Here is a 19,148-nt window from a genome sequence, read left to right as displayed (position 1 = left end):
CTTGTTGACCTGCATACAGATTTCTCAGGAGGCAGTCAGGTGGTCTGGTATTCCCATCCCTTTAAGAATTGTCCAGTTTGTTGTGATCCACACAGTCAAAGGCTTTGGTGTAGTCAATAAAGCAGAAATAGATGTTTTTCTGGAACTTCCTTGCTTTTTCGATGATCCAGTGGATGTTGGCAATTGATCTCTGGTTCCTCTGCCTTTTCTAAATCCAGCTTGAACATCTCGGAGTTGTTGGTTCACATACTGTTGAAGCCTAGCTTGGAAAATTTTGAGCATTATTTTGCTAGCATGTGAGATGAGTGCAATTGTGGGGTAGGTTGAACATTCTTTGGCATTGCCTTTCTTTGAGATTGGAATGAAAACTGACCTTTTCCAGTCCTATGGCCACTGCTGAGTTTTCCAAATTTGCTGGTATATTGAGTGCAGCACTTTCACAGCATCATCTTTTAGGATTTGGAATAGCTCAACTGGAATTCCATCACCTCCACTAACTTTGTTCATAGTGATGTTTCCTAAGGCCCACTTGACTTCCCATTCCAGGATGTCTGGCTCTAGGTGAGTGATCACACCATTGTTGTTATCTGGGTCATGAAGATCTTTTTTGTATAGTTCTTCTGAGTATTCTTGCTATGTCTTCTTAATATCTTCTGCTTCTGTTAGGTCCATACCGTTTCTGTCCTTTATTGTGCCTATCTTTGCATGAAATGTTCCCTTGGTATCTCTGATTTTCTTGAAGAGATCTCTAGTCTTTCCCATTTTATTGTTTTCCTCTATTTCTTTGCACAGATCACTGAGGAAGGCTTTCTTATCTCTCCTTGCTCTCCTTTGGAACTCTGCATTCAAATGGGTATATCTTTCCTTTTCTCTTTTGCCTTTCGCTTCTCTTCTCCTCACAGCTATTTGTAAGGCCTTGTCAGACAACTGTTTTGCTTTTTTGCATTTCTTTTTCTTGGGGATGGTTTTGATCCCTGTCTCCTGTACAGTGTCATGAACCTCCGTCCATAGTTCTTTAGGCACTCTGTCTATCAGATCTAATTCCTTGGATCTATTTGTCACTTCTACTGTATAATTGTAAGGGATTTGATTTAGGTCATACCTGAATGGTCTGGTTTTCCCTACTTCCATTTAAGCCTGAATTTTGCAATAAGGATTTCATGATCTGAGCCACAGTCAGCTCCCAGTCTTATTTTTGCTGACTATATAGAATTTCCCAATCTTTGGATGCAAAGAATATACTCAGTCTGATTTCAATATTGACCATCTGGTGAAGTCCATGTGTAGAGTCTTCTCTTGTTTTGTTGGAAGAGGGTGTTTGCTATGACCAGTGGACTGGACCAAATGTTCGGTTTTACCATATGATGGTATGTAAAGCCCCAAGCAAACCTTTTGGCCAGCCCAGTGTATTTTGCAGGTTTTGATGATGTTATAACAAAATTCACAAGTAAAGGACTTGGTTTTTCCCAAGAAGAGTGCTTTGTTATAAGCCACTATGAGCTTGAGAGATCTAATTAATTACATTAACAAAATCCCTCCTGTGACGTGCAAACATCCCATTGATATGCCTGAAGCAGCTCTGTCCCTGGATCTGGGCACGGGAGAATACGCCCAGGGGCTGGTCTGCTTGGTCGGCGTCCGCTCTTGGGCCTCTGTCTGCAGAGCTGGGGATTGGCCTGTGTGGAGTGTGGAGTCCCTGGGAGGCTGCTTACTGAAAGGGCTGGAATCCAGCCGCTCTTCCCACTGTTACCCTTCATGCCTCTGTCTGCCCCTGTGGGGTGGTTTGGGTCCCACATGCGTCCCGCTCTCACCGCAGCTCCCCAGTCCTCCCTCTGGCCCCTTGAGACGCAGCCCTAGAGTACTGCTGTGGTCGGGTTCCCGGCTTGTCCCCCAGGTCCCCAGGTGAGGTGTTTCAGAATGCGCTCTGTTTAACTAGCCGTTCGGGTGACCCAAGCCACCCCCTATACCATGATTTCTGTGGGAAAACGCATTTTGAGTTCCAAGAGCTGACTTTAAAGTGGAACTTGGAATACATCCCATTGGTTGGTTCGGCACTCTTTGTGAATTCGTATAGATCAAGATGCCTCTGAAGCATTTTCTTCTGCAGGGTACTTAATTTTAACGCATACTTGCCATCCTCCAGGATGCTCAGGGAGTCGAGGAACGAGAGGCGTTAGCAAGGATGGCAGCTGATGTGGAAAACACGGCGTCTGCCGACTCGGAAGCGTACATCGAGAAGTACCTCAGGAGTGTGCTGGCGGTGGAGAATCTCCTCACGTTAGACCGCCTCCGCCAGGTCAGCCGGTGGCGACAGGGCGGGTGCCAGCCAGCTCGACCCAGGGCTTGACTTTCCGCAGTTCACACTGTTGTTAGGTCTAAACTTCTGAAACCTCTTAAGTGGAGCATGTTAATTTACATTAAACTTGCCGGGTGAGTCTTCGAAGATACAAAAATGACATTTGGAAGTTATTTTTTCCAAGACCCTAAATGGTAGCCAGTTGCCTGGGTAGTGCTGTGCGTGGTCGTGTCTGACTCTCTGCGACCCCATGGACTGTAGCCCACCAGGCTCCTCTGTCCATGGGGATTCTCCAGGCAAGAACACTGGAGTGGGCTGCCATGCCCTCCTCCAGGGGATCGTCCCAACCCAGGGATCGAACCCAGGTCTGCCGCAGTGGAGGTGGATTCTTTACTGACTGAGCCAGTAGTGGAAGGAAATATATCACTCTCGCTGGTTAAGAAGTATTTTACAAATTCCTTGACACTGGATAGTCGCCGAAGAAAAATGTAGCCCTGAGGCAGAATGTGTGTCCTTTCTTGGCCTCCACGGCCTCAGAGTGGATCTCCAGGAGGGAAAAGAGAGGTAATAGTCATAAACCCAAGGCTCAGGGAAGCTCTAAACATCAGTTTATGTGGCTATGTTGAAACTTTTAAAAAATTATTTATTTAGGCTGTGCCAGCTCTTAGTTGTGGCCTGTGGGATACAGTTTCCTGACCAGGGACCGAACCTGGACCCCCTGCTTTGGGAGCACAGAGTCGTAGACACTGTGGACTACCAGTGAAGGCCCCAAACTTTTTTTTTTTTTTAACAAAAATACTAATGAAACATAAAAGTGAATGGTCTGCTTATCATAATCTTTCTCCTGGGACTCACTTGTGGCCAGCTTCAAGGGAGCCATCAGTAGATAAGGAAAGGGATGAACCACTTAACCTGTCACTTGTTTAATTAACTTTGAGTATTCCACCGTGACAGTAATTGGGTCATTCTGTTGTATGAAGTAACAGCTGTCATTTAAAGAACTAGGGGACTTCCCTGGCAGTCCAGTGGTTAGGACAATGTGCATCCGCTACAGGGGGCACGGGTTTGATCCCTGGTCGGGGAACTAAGATCCCACAAGCTGTGTGGCATGGCCACCCCACTCCAGTAAATAAAGAACTTGGAATATGTCCATAGCTCAAAGCCCGCTTTAGACACTGATACTCTGGATGTGTGTGTCTCATGCGTGCTTTTCCCCTGTGTTTTCTCTGACCCACAGGAAGTTGCCGTGAAGGAACAGTTGACGGGAAAAGGGAAGCTGAGCAGGAGGAGTATCAGCTCTCCTAATGTGAACAGAGTGAGTACGCAGGAGCCCGCCTGTGCTCGGCCCAGGATCTGCTTTCGCTCCTCCTCTTTCCTTGGATAACTCCTTTCCACCCTGCGAGTCTCCTCTCGGGCGTCATTTCCTCCTCTGCACTGACTGAAGTCCCCACTTCTCTACCCCGTAGCATCGTTGCAGCCCCCCATCTCTGACCTTCCTAATGGTACACGGGAAGCATCCGTGGAAGTCCCTCTGGATTTGTTTCTCATTTATCTTCATACCTCCAGTGCCTGGCACAGTGACTGTGTTAGGTGAGCATGTGTTGAACTAATGCAAAGCTAGTGTAGTGCCTGGGGAAAGCTGTTTGAATTTTGTAGGCTGAACTTAATTACTTTCAGGTTGAGGAGAGGTCTGGACCATGTTTATAAACTCAGTTGCTCAAAGGTCATCCAGAGAGCATAAGTGAGTCAAATCAGTTAGGTTTTGTTTTTGTCACAGTGTTGTAAGTTTGTTGATGTGTTTTAAAATATAGATAAAATTTATATGAATATGAAGTTTACAAATAATTCTTCACAAAGAATGCTTGGAGCCCTGTGATTTATCTTTACTTTCCTTACTTTTGATAAAGAGGTGGATGTGAGAAGTAGTACACTGTTGTCTGAACTTCACACCAAGAAAAACCACGGAATAAATGTTGAAATAAAGAGCAGCTGACCCTTAGCCTTGGTGTTGGAGAGATCCCAGTGAGGGGCAGGACAGGATGGGTGTCAGGCTGGAGGGCACAGGTGGCTCCCTGCGACTGAGTGATGTCACTGATGGTCTCAGATGGAAAGATTGGGAACATTCTCAGACAGTAAATAAACCTCCCTTTAACTCAGCATCTTCTCCTTCAGAAAATGATGTACTAAAATGCAGTGAATGATGTACTAAAATCTCTGTGCAGAGATTTTGTACTTAGAATCCTATGATTTAAAATAAAAAGTTTCAAAAAAAACACCTGATACGTACTGAGAACATACAGATGCTCAATACATGTTGACTGAATAAGAGTATGAATAAATAACTGTTCTCATCTACAACAACAGCAACAAAATAAGTAATATAAATTGTTTCTGTGTAGACATTCACTGCAGCACCCAGAGAAAGGAGTCATCAGATCAGGGCATGATAAGGGAACCCGTGGGCTTCCTTGGTGGCTCAGCAGTAAAGGACCTGTCTGTCAGTCAGGAGACTTGGGTTCCATCCCTGGGTCGGGAAGATGCCCTGGAGAAGGATATGGCAGCCCCCTCCAGTAATCTCGCCTGGGAAATCCCATGGACAGAGGAGCCCGGTAGCTACAGTCCATGGGGTCTCAAGAGTCGGACACGGCTTTGCAACTAAACAACAGTAACAACAAGGAAACTGGTAGCCTGGTATCCTTTACATGGAAGCGGATAAACAAATCAAGTGTCCTTTACTTGGGCCCAGTTGGCTGTTAGCTCTATGTAAGCTGGACATCTGATCTTATTCAAACCTGCTGTGTTAAAAATGTTAATTCAATTAAAAACACAAAAACTGTGCCTAACAGGGAACCAAAGGCCATGAGTCTAGTTTGCAGCCTCTCTCATCCAACTTTAACATTCTGTTGATTTGGTTTTCAGAGTGTATTTCCAGGATCATGGATGTATGTGCTTTTGCACATAAAGGGCTAATTCTTCTCTTCATTTCCTCTTCAGTTGTCTGGCAGCCGCCAGGATCTTATCCCATCCTCCAGTCTAGGTAGCAATAAGGTAAGTGCTTATAACTATTTTCTGTCAGTCTTAGACCTGTTTCCCATCCAACTTTTCCTCCTCTGAAGTATCACACGCTAGTCGTGCATGCCAAAATTTCTTCCACTTTTCAGTACTATGTGAAATTTATTGGAATGTATTTAGAATTCATTTCTTTTTATCTGCCAGTTAAAATAATGTCACTGAAACTTTATTGTTACTCTGCTTTTTAAGGGTTAAACAATTTAGTTAAGTTCCTATTCCTGTTGAAATATATATTCTTCCTGTTTGTGTCAGAAAAGGAACTTCATTTCAGATTTTTAATAGTTAAAATATTGATGAAGTAATTGAAAATTTGTGAAAAATAAGATTATGTTTAAAAGTTAATATAATAATTATATAATATATAATTATATAATATTATAATTATAATATTATAACATATTATAATATGTTAGAAGAAAGAAAAATAAGGGAACAAATTTTATTAGCTGGGATGTATTTATGTACTTGTTAATATAGCTTTCCCTAATTTAAGAGTTTTAAGCATAGATAATTCATTATCATTTACTTAAAGGGATCATACTCAAAACAGTCATAGGTGGATGGTTGGATACGAGAATGCTCTAGTTCATCAGTTCATTGACCACCTACTGTGAGTCTAAAAGTGGGCTAGGGTTCAGCACTCCTTGATACAGGTCCGCTGATAAGTGTGACTGGCATAGCATAGTTGTAATCACCTAAACAAAGCAGAGTGTTTGGAAAACTGTCATTATTGATTATAAATAACATTATTGATATAATAAATAATTTTAGGGAAAATATAAGAAAAACTTTTATTTTTTTATTTATAAGAATGACTTTTGTTTTGAAATTCATCTAACCCAAATCCTCTATCATAAATTCATTGAAAAAAGTGGCCAAAAGATTTTCAGTTTTTCTCTCTTGCTAGTTTATGTTTAAAATGGAAAAAAAGAAAAAAACAAACAGTAATATCTACTCGAAAGAAAATTATTGTCTCATCTACTTGCAAATAGAATAAAGGAATATAGATGCTATAATAGAAGTATGCCTAGGTAGGGTAGGAACCCAGAGGAGGAAGTGGACACTTTTATAGGTATTATTCAAGGACCAAAGGCTGCAAAGAGGGGAACCCCCCCACTGTAAGCTTAGTGCTGAAGGATGGTAAGATCTACCCAAGTGGGAGGGACTGAAGCAAGAGTGTGAACGGAAGCCTAGAGGGAGAAGGAAGCCCAGGCCAAGCAGAGGGCGCAGTGTAGGTCAGAGCCCAGAGAAGGGCCCCTTGTTTCAGGAGTTCCTGTGTGATGTACTTGGAACTTGTCGGGGAGCTGGGCCACTTTTAGGCAGTCCACCTCAACCCCGCTATGTTCCTGGCTGTGGCCCATAAAACTACGATAGAATAATGTGTATAGTAGAAACGTGTACTGTTACCAACACACAAGTGAGGGTGGACAGAGCAGGTGGGGGGAGAGGTCTCGGCAGTGGGAGGGGAGGGGAAGAGGGTCAGGACCCGCTCAGGAGAATGGAGCCTCTAGAACTCTGGGGACGTGAGGATCAAGGTGGAGCTAGGGCGAGACTGGGGTTCTCCCCAGTCTGGGTTCTGGGGACATAATGTGAGGAGGCAGGTTTGAGGAAGAACATGGTTTAGTTGAACTTTGGATTGGAGGTGTGTCAGCCAGTTCAGGGGTCTGGAAGCCTGAGCTGAACACAGGTTGGGGAGCTAGGGAATCATCCGAGTCTCCTGAATTGGCCGTAAGAGGTTCAGACAGAGAGGCGAGGTTGTGTGGGGTGACGGTGAAGCTTAAGGGCTTGTGCAGGGGGAGCAGCCGGCCAGGGTGACAGACGGGCGTCCTCAGAGATGAGAGGTGGTGGGGAGAGCAGCTGGGAACCTGGAGGAACTCCTTCTGGATGCTTCAGTGACTGTACTGACTGAAGAGACTATTTTGGGTGTGAGAGTGAAGTTTATTTGAGGTCCTTTCCCAGGGCAGTCTCTGTGGAGGGTTGGGGAGAAGTTAGGACATGGGTTTTTGGTGGTGGTTCTGTTTTTCGGTTTTTGTGGCCGCAGTATACAGAATCTTAGTGCCCCAACCAATGACAGAACCTGTGCAGGAGACACTAGTTCAACCCCTGGGTCGGGAAGAACCCCTGGAGGGCAGGTCATGGCAACCCATGCCAGTGTTCTTGCCTGGAGAATCCCATGGACGGAGGAGCCTGGCGAGCTACAGCCTATGGGGTCGCAAAGAGTTGGACGTAACTGAAACAGCCGAGCACTCATGCACTCCTGCAATGAAAGCGTGAAGTCCTAACCGCTGGACCACCAGGGAATTTCTAGCAGGATGTGTTAAATGAGTAAATAAGTTGCACATTTTTTGTTACTCTACCAAGACCTTCCCCTTTTCAGTCATCTTGATGTCCTGGGGCCCCTGGGTCAGGGATAGGAGACTTAGTGCAGATGAGGGAAGTCTGATTTCCACCCTCTCAGGTTGGACTGGTATCCTGGTGCCGTCCCAGCAGCAAAGGGCTGGCTCTGCCTGCTCTGTGTCACGTGTTTTCATTGTCATCAGACATCTCCAAGAGAGAAGGACCCTTTTCTCCCACTGCAGCAGTTTGGAGTCTTCTATCTCACCCCTCTGCATGGACAGTGTCCCTGGCCTCTGACAGACAGTGGCAGTCTTGTCAGGGAGAGCAGGAGGGCCAGCTTCCCATTCCTAACTGTGCTCCCAGGTCAGCCGTGGAGCCATCTCTTCATCTTCCTGTAGACTGTTGGTCCCCTCGGATCCTGCATAGTCACAGGTACAGCCAGGTTTCCATCCACCTCATCACTGTCACCCTGGATCCCTTGACTTCCTGCTGTGTCCATATCAGTAGGTTATATGAATGTCCAAGTATCTAAATCAGAGACCCTTTGCTTGTCAGTAGGAGGAGAGGTAGAGGAAAACTGCTCTAAGACAGGTTTAGTGGATGGACCTGTTGAATGAGTAAGGAAATTCAAGTGACAAAGGACCACAACTGATGTTAGGAAACAAAGCCAAAAGCCATAAAACACTCGGCGGAGAGGGTTTGATTCCAGGCTCACTTCAGCAGGGAGCACAGAGTGGCTTCCCCATTTGCGGATGAGGGGCTCTCACTAGTTTTATCATCTAAAGCAGAGCGTCTTAAAAAGATTTTTAGAGAGAATAAATATTCTTAAAATTGTGTTTTCTTCCTAGAGGGTAAAGAAATATTTCCCTCCACTAGTAGCAGCAAGGAACAGAAGAGTCCTCTCTTCGGCCTTTTAAATGAAGCAGTGGTAAACTGCATCCACTATGGCATTGCCTTGAATTCAGAATTGTTACAATGCTGCCTGTAATAGAATTCCTCAGGATGGGGTAGTGTTTAAACTAGTTGATGGTAAGAATCATTTAGATCCTATTAAAACCCCTTTATACAGCAGTAGTGCTTATAGAGGTAAGAAATGACATGTATATGAGGGCCATTGCCATGTTGTTTATAATGGCAGAAGATTGGAAACAAGTTAAATGTCTGTTGGTTTGACCTGGTTAAATATGTTTTATCTGTGTCCATACACACACACACACACACACACAAATAAATGGGATACTATGCAGCTATAAAAATTATTAGGAACCCCTCCAGGTACTAATATGGAAAGATGAGCAGGATACACTTAGTGATTGAAAATGCAATGCAGCACAGTATGTTGCTGTTTGTGCTGGAGCGGGGAGCACAAGACAAGAGTGTGTGTGGCTGTTTGTAGATGTACACATACATGCAGGAAACCCCGTAAGGCTGTTTTATAAACAGATACCACTACTTACTGTCTGCGGAGAGGCTGAGAGCATGTGGGGACCCAAAGCAGGAGGCTTCTCATGGTGTGCCTTTTTATATTACTTGGTTTTCGGACCATGGGGACAAATTACCTATTGAAAGAATTAAAATGAAAAAATGTTACTCTCTACCCTTTATGGTAGGTAGATTTTATTCTCCTATAGGTAGTGGTTTGAGAAACTCTCCAGTTGCTTTATCTATAATAATTTTCACACAAAATCCTCAAGGAGAGATTACTGAAGACATTGTTTTGGAAAACCTCAGAGACTCATGTAGTTTTCTTTTCTTTTGGGGACTTCCTGCATGCTTCAGTTTTCAGAGATTCAAGGAGAGGTAATTAATCCATTAGGTTTTTCTTAATGAGTGGGATACATGTATCATCCTACTATTGAAAACATGCTTGCTTTTACCTTGAGAATGTGAATGCATTTTTAAATGTAGTTTTTATGACACTGTACTAGTTTTTTTGGCTCTTACCCTTTTGTAAAAATAACTTTGGAAGTCAGGATATACAGTTCCTTGTTCCCTGGGACTGTGAAAATATCTGTCAGAAGATGCCAGGAATGAAGGCATCTGATGGAATGTAGGAGGCTCTGGGATGTGAGGGGGTAGAGTTAATTCATTAATGAAGCCGATGCTACAGTAAATGTTTGAGAATTTGTAAGACATCCTTTTCTCAAGCATGGGATGCAGGCGGAGAGGAGCAAAGAAAGAGCGGAAGTGCCTTGGGCCTTCCTTCAGCACCACAGAACGTAGCTCAGTGGTTCCATCTTGGCTTCCTTGCATGGAAGTACTTAATACACAATGAAATTGAGTTGGGATACAATTTTAACCTGGAATCACCGCTTAAAACGCTAGAAACTGTATTTTAAAATAATTGAAAATGATAATCCCGTTAGTTGCATCTACCTTGCAGACTTGTGGGGACTTGCTTCCGGGTTCTCTGTCCCGTTATCTGCATGTCTGTCCCTTTTTCCTTGACTGTGGAATCAGCGCGGTGGGCCAGAGAACCTGCCGTGCTCTGTTGCCTGCCACGTAACAACACAACAGCAGGATTAGTTCAAATTACTTAAAGAAGTAGGGAACGACCGCAGAGGAGGTTTGAGTCTGCCTTTCCCTCCGAATTTTCGTTAACATCATGGCGGAGATTAGTTAGTTGGGAGCAGAGTAACACTAAAAACTATGGCTGGAGGCAAGAGCAGAGCTCGCTAGGATTAGTGCTTTCGGGGAGGTGAGAGCAAGTGGTAAGGTACTAAAACATTCTCGCACTTTGACCTCTTAACATTTGGAGTTCGGCCAGCCACATTTTGCCTGCCCTCATTCACTGATGCTCCATACCTATGAAAATTGGAATTGTTTACTGAGCTCCACCAAGATGGAATGGATGAGCTAATTAATCTTAGAAAGATACATTGAATTTTTATTAACTACCCTTAACTTTTAATTTCACTTTATGGCCTAAAAGAAATCACTCTTGATAAGCTTTCAATTAAAAATATTAAATATTCCTAATTGCAGTGATGCTTTTATTTACTGTTACTGGCTCTTTTATCATTATTGTTAGGCAGGTTTTTTTTTAATAGATATAATGAAAACTTAGCAAACTTGTTATGACCAGTCTACCAGATTAGATTCATAGTTTAGTTGCAGAATTAATTCCAATAGATCGTTTTTCCATTTAAACAATGGCTGTGTGTTGAGACTGTTAGTGATTTAAGAAACTCTGTCAAGAAAAAATAACTGATATTACTTACTAAAGCCATTTTAAATGAAATCATATATTTTTAAATAAGTTAGTGAGATGTTAGTCATCTTCCAAATGGAGTTTTCAATGCAACTAAAAGTAGCCAGGGACGTCCCTGGTAGTCCAGTGGTTAGGACTCCGTGCTCCCAGTGCAGAGGTCCTGGGTTTGACCCCTGGTCAGGGAACTAGATCCTGCATGCCACAATTAAGACCCGATGCAGCCAAATAAATATTAAAAAAAAATTCAGCCAAAAGTCTGAATGACTATTCAGTTAGCAAAGCTGAGTTGTATTTTTTGGCTCTATCACTTTCCAGAAAACTGCAATTATTCAGCCCGACACTGGTTATGGTTGGTGCCAAAGGTGAGTCACCTCTTCTTGAGTTGCGTTAGTAGCCACCTTTGGACCTGGCGTGTCACTAGCACTTCATTTACCTCTTTGTCACTTTCCTGATCCAAGCCAGATCTCTGTAGAGAACACCCAAAGCATTTGTGTCTTTCTGGAGAACAATAGCAGGAGAACTGGAGGTCCCTGCAGGGACCAACCGCATCCTCGAGTCAGCTGACCGCCTTCTGCATTTTTTCCTGTTGGGTTTTGCCTTTAAGCATAATTGTTACTTGAGTAGGGTTTTTTATATCTTTGAATTCGGCCTGTTAGCACAAATAATTCCTACTAATTATGATGCTAGTTTAGGGACCCAAAACAAAGCCAGAATTTCCACTCTCACATCCTTCCTTCGTGGCTGATCTTGAAGGCTGATAGAGGTAAAAAGTGTCAGAAACATCTCATAATTATCTTTCCAAGAGTTCTGTAATGGAGCATAGGTTACAGTGGTAGAAGTGAAAAAAAAAAAAGAAAGCAATACTGTTTCACTTTGAGAACTGAGCCCATATGATGGCAGAAAGGTCCAGTGTCTGGCCAAGTCCTTTTTATTCATTGTCTTGAGTTCATCTCCTTCTGAAGTACCTTTAACTGGGGTGCTTCCTTTTTTCTCCCCCAACATTTCAGTAGTGGGAGAATCACTCTGGAGTGGCCAAGGATATAAAATTTATTGTTATTCTTGTTGTTTAGCTGCTCAGTTGTGTCCAACTCTTTGTGACCCCGTGGACTGTAGCCCACCAGGCTCCTCTGTCCATGAGATTTCCCAGGGAAGAACACTGGAATGGGTTGCCATTTCCATCTCCAGGGGATCTTCCCAACCCAGGGATCGAACTTGGGTCTCCTGCATTGGCCGGCGGATTCTTAACTGCTGAGCCACCTGGGAAGCCCTGTGAGATTTATTGGAAAGACACGAATTGCCTTGTCCCTGGGGGGCAGTGTGTGTTGCTAGACCCTGAACCAGATTCTGCTTCTGGCAAGAGAATGGATATGTACTGCCGGAGAAGAAGAATCTAGTGAGTGATGTCAGTGGAGTGTTTCCCTAGAGATCTGCGGGGGTCAGAAAGAGGGGGGGCGCAGTGCTGTACCCAGTTTATCATCCAAGCAGAGCCCGTTCTGTCCCAGAGCGATTTGAGATACTCTGTGTCCCTGTCCCTGGTCGGCAAGACTATGAGATTTCTCAAGGTCAAGATGACGGTTAAGGGAGATGGATGAATGAAATGTCTCCGTTTTTCATTCTCCTATAGAGTTAGCAATATGGCTGAGGCGCTGTGTAAGAATGGTGAGCATCCTTTCAAAGGTTCTCACTTGAGATATTTGAATATATGAGACAGTAAGAGTTATTGCCTCTGTTCAGATTCGGGAGTAACACTGTGTGTGGGAGTGCCAGCTGGGAAAAATTACCCGGGAAGCTAGCAGAGCCCCGAGTGTGCCTTGGGGAAGAGGTGACACCTCTGTTATTTGTCCTTGGACCCACACTGCACAGCTGAGGGGCTGACTTCAAATTAGCTGCTTGGTTTTCCTAAGGGCCAGAGTACTACTGTGTCAGCTGCCAAACAAGGAAGACAAATCTAAAGTATGGAAGCAAATTTATCCTCAAATCGAGTAAGTTGTCTTCAGAACAGCCAGGCGTGAACTTAATCCCGTGAACACAGCATGAAGCTTTACATCCCCTGAGAAGTTCCAAAGTGTTGACCTCGCTGTTCCAACACCCGATTAAGACGTCCCAGCGCACACAGAACTGCAGCTTCCAGACAGATAATTGAAGTCAAAGGAGAAAACATTAATGAAACAAAGTGTGTGAATCAGCGTGTGGTTCATGGTAACACAAACGCGCCTACAGTGACGCGCTCAGAGTTCATCCTCGTCAGCTCTTCTGTGTCTTTTGCCCCCTTGTTTCCTGATGCTGAGCATCTGACCACATTCTGAAATATAAAGTGCTGGGCTTCCCCTGTGGCTCAGTGGTAAAGACGTCACCTGCCAGCACAGGAGACGCGGGTTCGATGGCTGGTCTGGGAAGATCCACCTGCCACGTGACAGCTGCGCCTGTGCTCTGGAGACCTGGAGCGGAGACTGCTGAGTCCACATGCCACTGCTGCGGCAGCCTGCACGCGCGGAAGCCAGCGCTCCGCGACAGGAGAAGCCGCCACAGTGAGAAGCCCGAGCACCGCAACCAGAGGAGAGCCCGTTCAGCGACGGAGACCCAGCGTGGTCCCAAATAAGCAAACACAGAAAAAAAAATATCAGGTGCTGAGAGAGCTCCCCCAGAAAGTGGCTTTCTCTAAGTAAACAGGATCTGAATCACTTAGGGCTTATTGATTTTATGATCGGTACTTAGGTTGCTGCTAAAAGCAAATAGGTTTCCAATACATGTTGGCAACCTAAGAGGGCTTTCTACCTCCATCCATCTTCAGGAGCAGCAAAGAGCTTACTTTGCAGGCGATTACTAATAAAGATGCAAGGTGATCATCAGGGTCCCTCATCTGGGGAGTAGTAGCTTAATCTAACAGAAAATACCATTTTAAAAACTGGGTTGGAAAAGAAGAGTGACTATCAAAGGACTAAAGAGGATGTACAGCTTTGGAAAGATTTGCATCTTCTCTCCATTACTGGTTTCTGTGCTGGTAGTGTGGGCGGAGGTTTATTTCTTTACTGGGTGGGACTGATGTTCAGAGTGCTTTGGTGCGATGACCATTTTTATGGCTCACCATAAGTTCTAGAAAAGTAAATTACTCCATCACCTGATGGGCATTGTTCTTGTATCATGCAACAAAATCTCTTTCATGGGAGTTTACAAGACAAGTCAATCCTAAAGGAAATCAGTCCTGAATATTCATTGGAAGGACTGATGCTGAAGCTCCAATACTTTGGCCACCTGATGCAAAGAGCTAACTCATTAGAAAAGACCCTGATGCTGGGAAGGATTGAAGGCAGAAGGAGAAGGGGATGACAGAGGACGAGATGGTTGGATGGCATCACTGACTCGATGGACATGAGTTTGAGCAAGCTCCGAGAGTTGGTGATGGACAGGGAAGCCTGGCCTCCTGGAGTCCATGGGGTCAGACATGACTGAGTCAAACAGGACTGAGCAACTGAGTGTCTATGAGACAAGTTGAAAGAACAATCAGATTTGTTCATTCAGAGATCTGTGTGGGAACTTGTGACTCCTTGGTTTGGGCTTAACTAGAACTCATTTTTAGTATCTGTTAAAAATGAGAGGCTTGATAATATGCTGTTCTGGAGTGTTTCTTTCCTGAATGGTATGTTAGCAGAGGAGAAGAAACCTGAACAGTATTAGAGTGGTTCCTGGGTTTCCATCGAGAATCTGAAGTGAAAGAAGGTGTCTTGAGACTTACACAGTGGTCCAGTAGTTAAGGCTTTGCACTTCCACTTCCGGGGGTGTGGGTTCGATCCCTGGTGGGGGAGCTAAAATCCCACATGCCATGTGATGTGGCCAGTCAATTTTTTTTAAAGTTTAAAAATAATTTTAATTTGAAATTTAAAATTTTTAAACTTAAATAAAAACAGTCCTTTGGGGGGAAAAGTGTATCTTGAGGAACAAGAGCAGAAAGGGCCTAAGGAGCAGAGCAGGAGGAGCATTTCAGAAAATTCCTTATTATATCCATGTTTTGTGAGATGCAGTGATACAGGAGAAAGAGTATTAGGAGACTGTAAATTGTAACTGAAGGGGATATCCAAGTGGGAAGTATTATTAGGGAGATCAATTCTGTAAAGAAGAATAGTATTATGCTGTTAACAGTGTTATGCTCAGGTAATCAGATTTCTCATGTCTTATCAAGAATAAAGCTTTAGAAATGTGTAACAGTCTTCTCTTCAGTATCTTTAAATTTTTAAACAATTGATTGATAGTCAGAATGACCGATTTTGTCCTTAATAGGGCCGGTGGGAAAGTCAACAGGATGTATCGCAAACTGCAGTTTCCAAAGGAATCGCTCCAGCTGCCCCAGCACTCCGTGGTTCTCCCCAGAGTAACCATTCTCCTGATCCAGGTCAGTTATCTTTTTGTGTTTCAGTCACTCTCGTAAAATATGAGTATCTTTCAGAAATAGTTTACATTAAAAAAAAATCATTTAAATCAGGATTTTCTACCAAGTCCTACTAGTTAATGCCTGTTTGAATTTTCCCCTTTTTTTCCTGTACTTTTACTGACGGACTTATCTTTGGCTGTGCTGGGTCTTCGTGGCTTTTCTCTAGTTGCAGCGCGTGAGAGCCCCTCTCTAGTTGTGTGCTCGGGTTTCTCACTGCAGCGGCTTCTCTTGCTGTGGACCACAGGCTCTGCACCGCACCAGCTTCAGTAGCTGCCGGTCCCGGGCCCCCGGGCACAGGCTCAGTAGTTGTGTCACACAAGCCTTGTTACACCGAGGCATGTGGGATCTTCCTCACTCGAGGATCAAACCCGCGTCTCTCCTGCATTGACAAGTGGGTTCTTTACACTGAGCCAGCAGGGAAGCCCCTCCGTTTCTTATGATATGTTGAGTCACATTGTTTTGATTGTTGGCTTTATCTTGCATTCCTGTGAGAAATGATGTGTTGATTATGATGTGTTGTCCTTCATATTTGTTTGATTCTGTTTGCTAATATTTTGTTGAGAGTTTAGTGTATGTGTCCTACGGTGAATATATATACCTTTCTTATAACAACGTCTTTGCTTAGGTTTTGTATCATGATTATATTGATTTCATAAAGTGATGAGAAAGATTGAGGGCGGGAGGAGAAAGAGGCGACCGATGATGAGATGGTTGGATGGCATCACTGACTCAATGGACATGAGTTTGAGCAAATTCCAGGAGATAGTGAGGGACAGGGCTGGATGCTGAAGTCCACGGGGTTACAAGGAGGTGGACACGACTTAGCAACTGAACAACAAAATGATGAGAAAAATTTCATCATCTTTTATGACGAAGTCCCTGAACTTACGTGAACTTGGTCTTACTACTTCCTTAAACGTTTGGTAAGATTCACCAGTGACGCTCTCTGGGTCTGGAATTTTCACTGTGGGAAGATTTGAGATCATGACTTCAGTTTCTTAAAAGTTTAACTTTTTCTATGTCTTTGTAAGTAAGTTTTCAAAGATTATGTTTTTTAGAGAAGTTTCTGTTTCATCAGATTACTTAATTTTCATAAATGTTACAGTTTGCTTTATTGGTCTTTTAATGTTTATAGAATCTGTAAGGTTCCTTATTTTTATTCTGAATAGATAATTTTTATTTTCTGTTTTTCTTTAATATAGTTGAGACTGGTTTATAAGTTTTCTTAATCTTCCCACAGAGCCAAATTTGATTCTATTTTCTGTTTTGTTGATGTCTGTTATTTCTTCATTCCACAAATTTGGGCATGATGTGCTTTTATTATCATTATATTCCAGATATTCTAATTTTTCTGTGATTTATTCTTTCACCTATGAGTTACTGGGTAGTATGTTAATTCAATTTTTATATATCTTGAGGGTATATTATTATTATTGCTTTCCTTTTAAATTCCACAATGTTCAGAAAAAAGACTCTTCAAAATTTCAATCTTTTAAAATTTTTTGAGACTATATTCCATCTTGGTGAACATTCTATGTATACTTGGAAAGGTCTCTTCTATTTTGGGGCACAGTGTCCTGTGTATGTCAGTTAGGTCAAGGTGGTTGATGTCCTTGTTCAAATCTGCTGTAACGTTACTGACTTTCCCCCCCCATATTTGTTCTATCAATCATTGAGAAAAGGCATTGAATATATATGATTGTGAAATTGTCTGTTTTTTCCTATAATTATATCAGTTTCTGCATGATTAATTTAGAATCTCTGTTATTGAGTATACACACATTGGGTTGTTTTTTTTGCTGATAAAGTGATGTTTCTCATTATGAATTGTCCCTTTACTTTTCTGGTAATAGTCTGACTTTGAAATCTGTGCTTGATGTTAGTTTTGCCACACCAGTTTTCTTTTGCAGATTGCTTGCATGGTGTATCTTTTCCTCAGTCTTTATAATTTTAACCTATGTGTATCTGTAGAGTGATTATGCATATTTAGGTATAGAGTTTCTTTTTTAATCTTGTCTGACAATTTCTGCTTTTTAATTGCAATGTTTAGTTCTTTTACATATAATATTATGTCTGCCATGTTGCTGTTGGTTTCTGTTTGGCCTTTTTATTTATTTCCACTATAATCTTTTTTGTTTTGTGTTAATTTAAAAATATTTTGTAGTATTTTATTTTATCTTTGGCTTTTTTAATACCTGTATTTATTTATTAGGGCTTCTCTGGTGGCTTAGTGGTAAAAAATCTGCCTGCCAATGCAGGAGACATGGGTTCAGTCCCTGGGTTGGGAAGATACCCTGGAGGAGGAAAGGGCCACCCACTCCAGTATTTTTGCCTGGGAAATCCCATGGACAGAGGAGCCTAGCAGGCTACAGTCCATGGGGTCGCAAAGAGTCAGATGTGCAAAGAGACTTAGTAACTGAAAACAACAAACAATGTTTATTTATTAATGTCTTTGTTAAAGAATTCTAGTAGGTGTCCTTAACTTCACCACAGTCTTCTTAAGAGTTAATAACCTATCATTTCACACTGCATAATTAAGAGTCTTGCAACAGAATAGTTCCCTTTCCCTGTTCCCCCACCCCCCTTATTTTACATTATGGTTGTATCTTTCGCTTTTACAGATGCTATGGACTCACCTTACCTAATTTTTTTTTGGCTTTAAAACAGCTATTTGTCTTTTAAGGAAATTAAGAGACTGTAGATAATCTTTTATAGTTTCCTTCCTGTTTATTATTTCTGTCACTATCTACTCCTTCCTGAAGATCGTATATTCATCTGATACTGTTTCTCTTTAGCCTGATGAATATCTTGTATTATTTCTTATTGTACAGTTTTCCTTAAGAAGGAAGATCTCTCCTTTTGAGAATGTCTCTTATTTCATTTTTTTTTTGACAGATATTTTCACTGGATAGAGAATTCTTAGTTGATAACTTGTCTTCTTTTAGCACTTCAAAGACACTGCATCATCTTTTAGACCTCTTTTCTGATGAGAACTCAGCCATCATTTATGTCACTTTCCCCCTACGTGAAATATGTCTTTGTTTACATAGTTTGCTTTCCAATTTTTCTCTTTATTTTTCTTCTCAGCGGTCGGGTAATGATGTTCTTAGGTGTAGTATTTTTAGTGTTTATCTTGCTTGGATTTCACCAGTGTCCGTGGGTCTCTACATTGAGATTTCCCCAACAATTTGGTGAAATACTCAGCTGCTAGTTCATTACATTTCTTCCTCTGTCCTTTTCTCTCTTTCTACTCCGTCTGAGAATCTAATTGCACACGTTATATTGTTTAATATTGTCCTACGGGTCGCAGAAACTCTGTTCTATTTTTCGTCTTTTTATCTTAATTGTGTTTCTTCTGATTGGATAATTTCTACTGCCATTTATAGTCTTCTATTAAGCACAACCAAGAATTTTAAAATTTCAGTTATTATTCTTTTTAGTTTTAGAATTTCCATTTGCTTCTTTTTAAAATAGTTTTAACTTCTCTGCTGATTATTTCTTTCCTTTTTATATATTAAGGCCATATTACTCTTTCTGTCCTTGTACCTTTGTATAAAAAGTGCTTTTAAAATCCTTATCTGCTCAATCTAGCATCAGGACCAATCTCATGATCTGTTTCTGGCTGCATTTTTCTTGACTATGAGTCATACCTAATGAGTTTTGACAGATTTATTTACTCATGTAACTTATACCACAGTCAAGCTGTAGAAGATTATATGACTCCAGTTACTTGCCACAGTCGGTCAGTGTTCAGATCTCACTATTTTGCCTGTTCTTCGGTTTCCTTAAATGGAATCATATTGTAT

At 42.3% G+C, this 19,148-nt stretch overlaps 1 protein-coding gene across 2 annotated transcripts in view; it reads left to right on the top strand.

Annotated features, from left to right (window-relative positions):
* KIF13B (kinesin family member 13B) overlaps positions 1-19,148 on the top strand; it is a 203,025-nt gene that overhangs the window by 149,702 nt on the left and 34,175 nt on the right. For both annotated transcript variants that reach the window (XM_070480651.1, XM_070480650.1), the window contains exons 33-36: positions 2,144-2,296; positions 3,534-3,611; positions 5,291-5,344; positions 15,192-15,303. In XM_070480651.1, coding sequence (XP_070336752.1) covers positions 2,144-2,296; positions 3,534-3,611; positions 5,291-5,344; positions 15,192-15,303 — 397 coding nt within the window. The remainder of the gene's footprint in view (positions 1-2,143; positions 2,297-3,533; positions 3,612-5,290; positions 5,345-15,191; positions 15,304-19,148) is intronic.

This window comes from Odocoileus virginianus, chromosome 18, assembly GCF_023699985.2.
Source record: "Odocoileus virginianus isolate 20LAN1187 ecotype Illinois chromosome 18, Ovbor_1.2, whole genome shotgun sequence".
NCBI lineage: Eukaryota > Metazoa > Chordata > Mammalia > Artiodactyla > Cervidae > Odocoileus > Odocoileus virginianus.
This window is presented reverse-complemented; position numbering and strand designations above follow the sequence as displayed.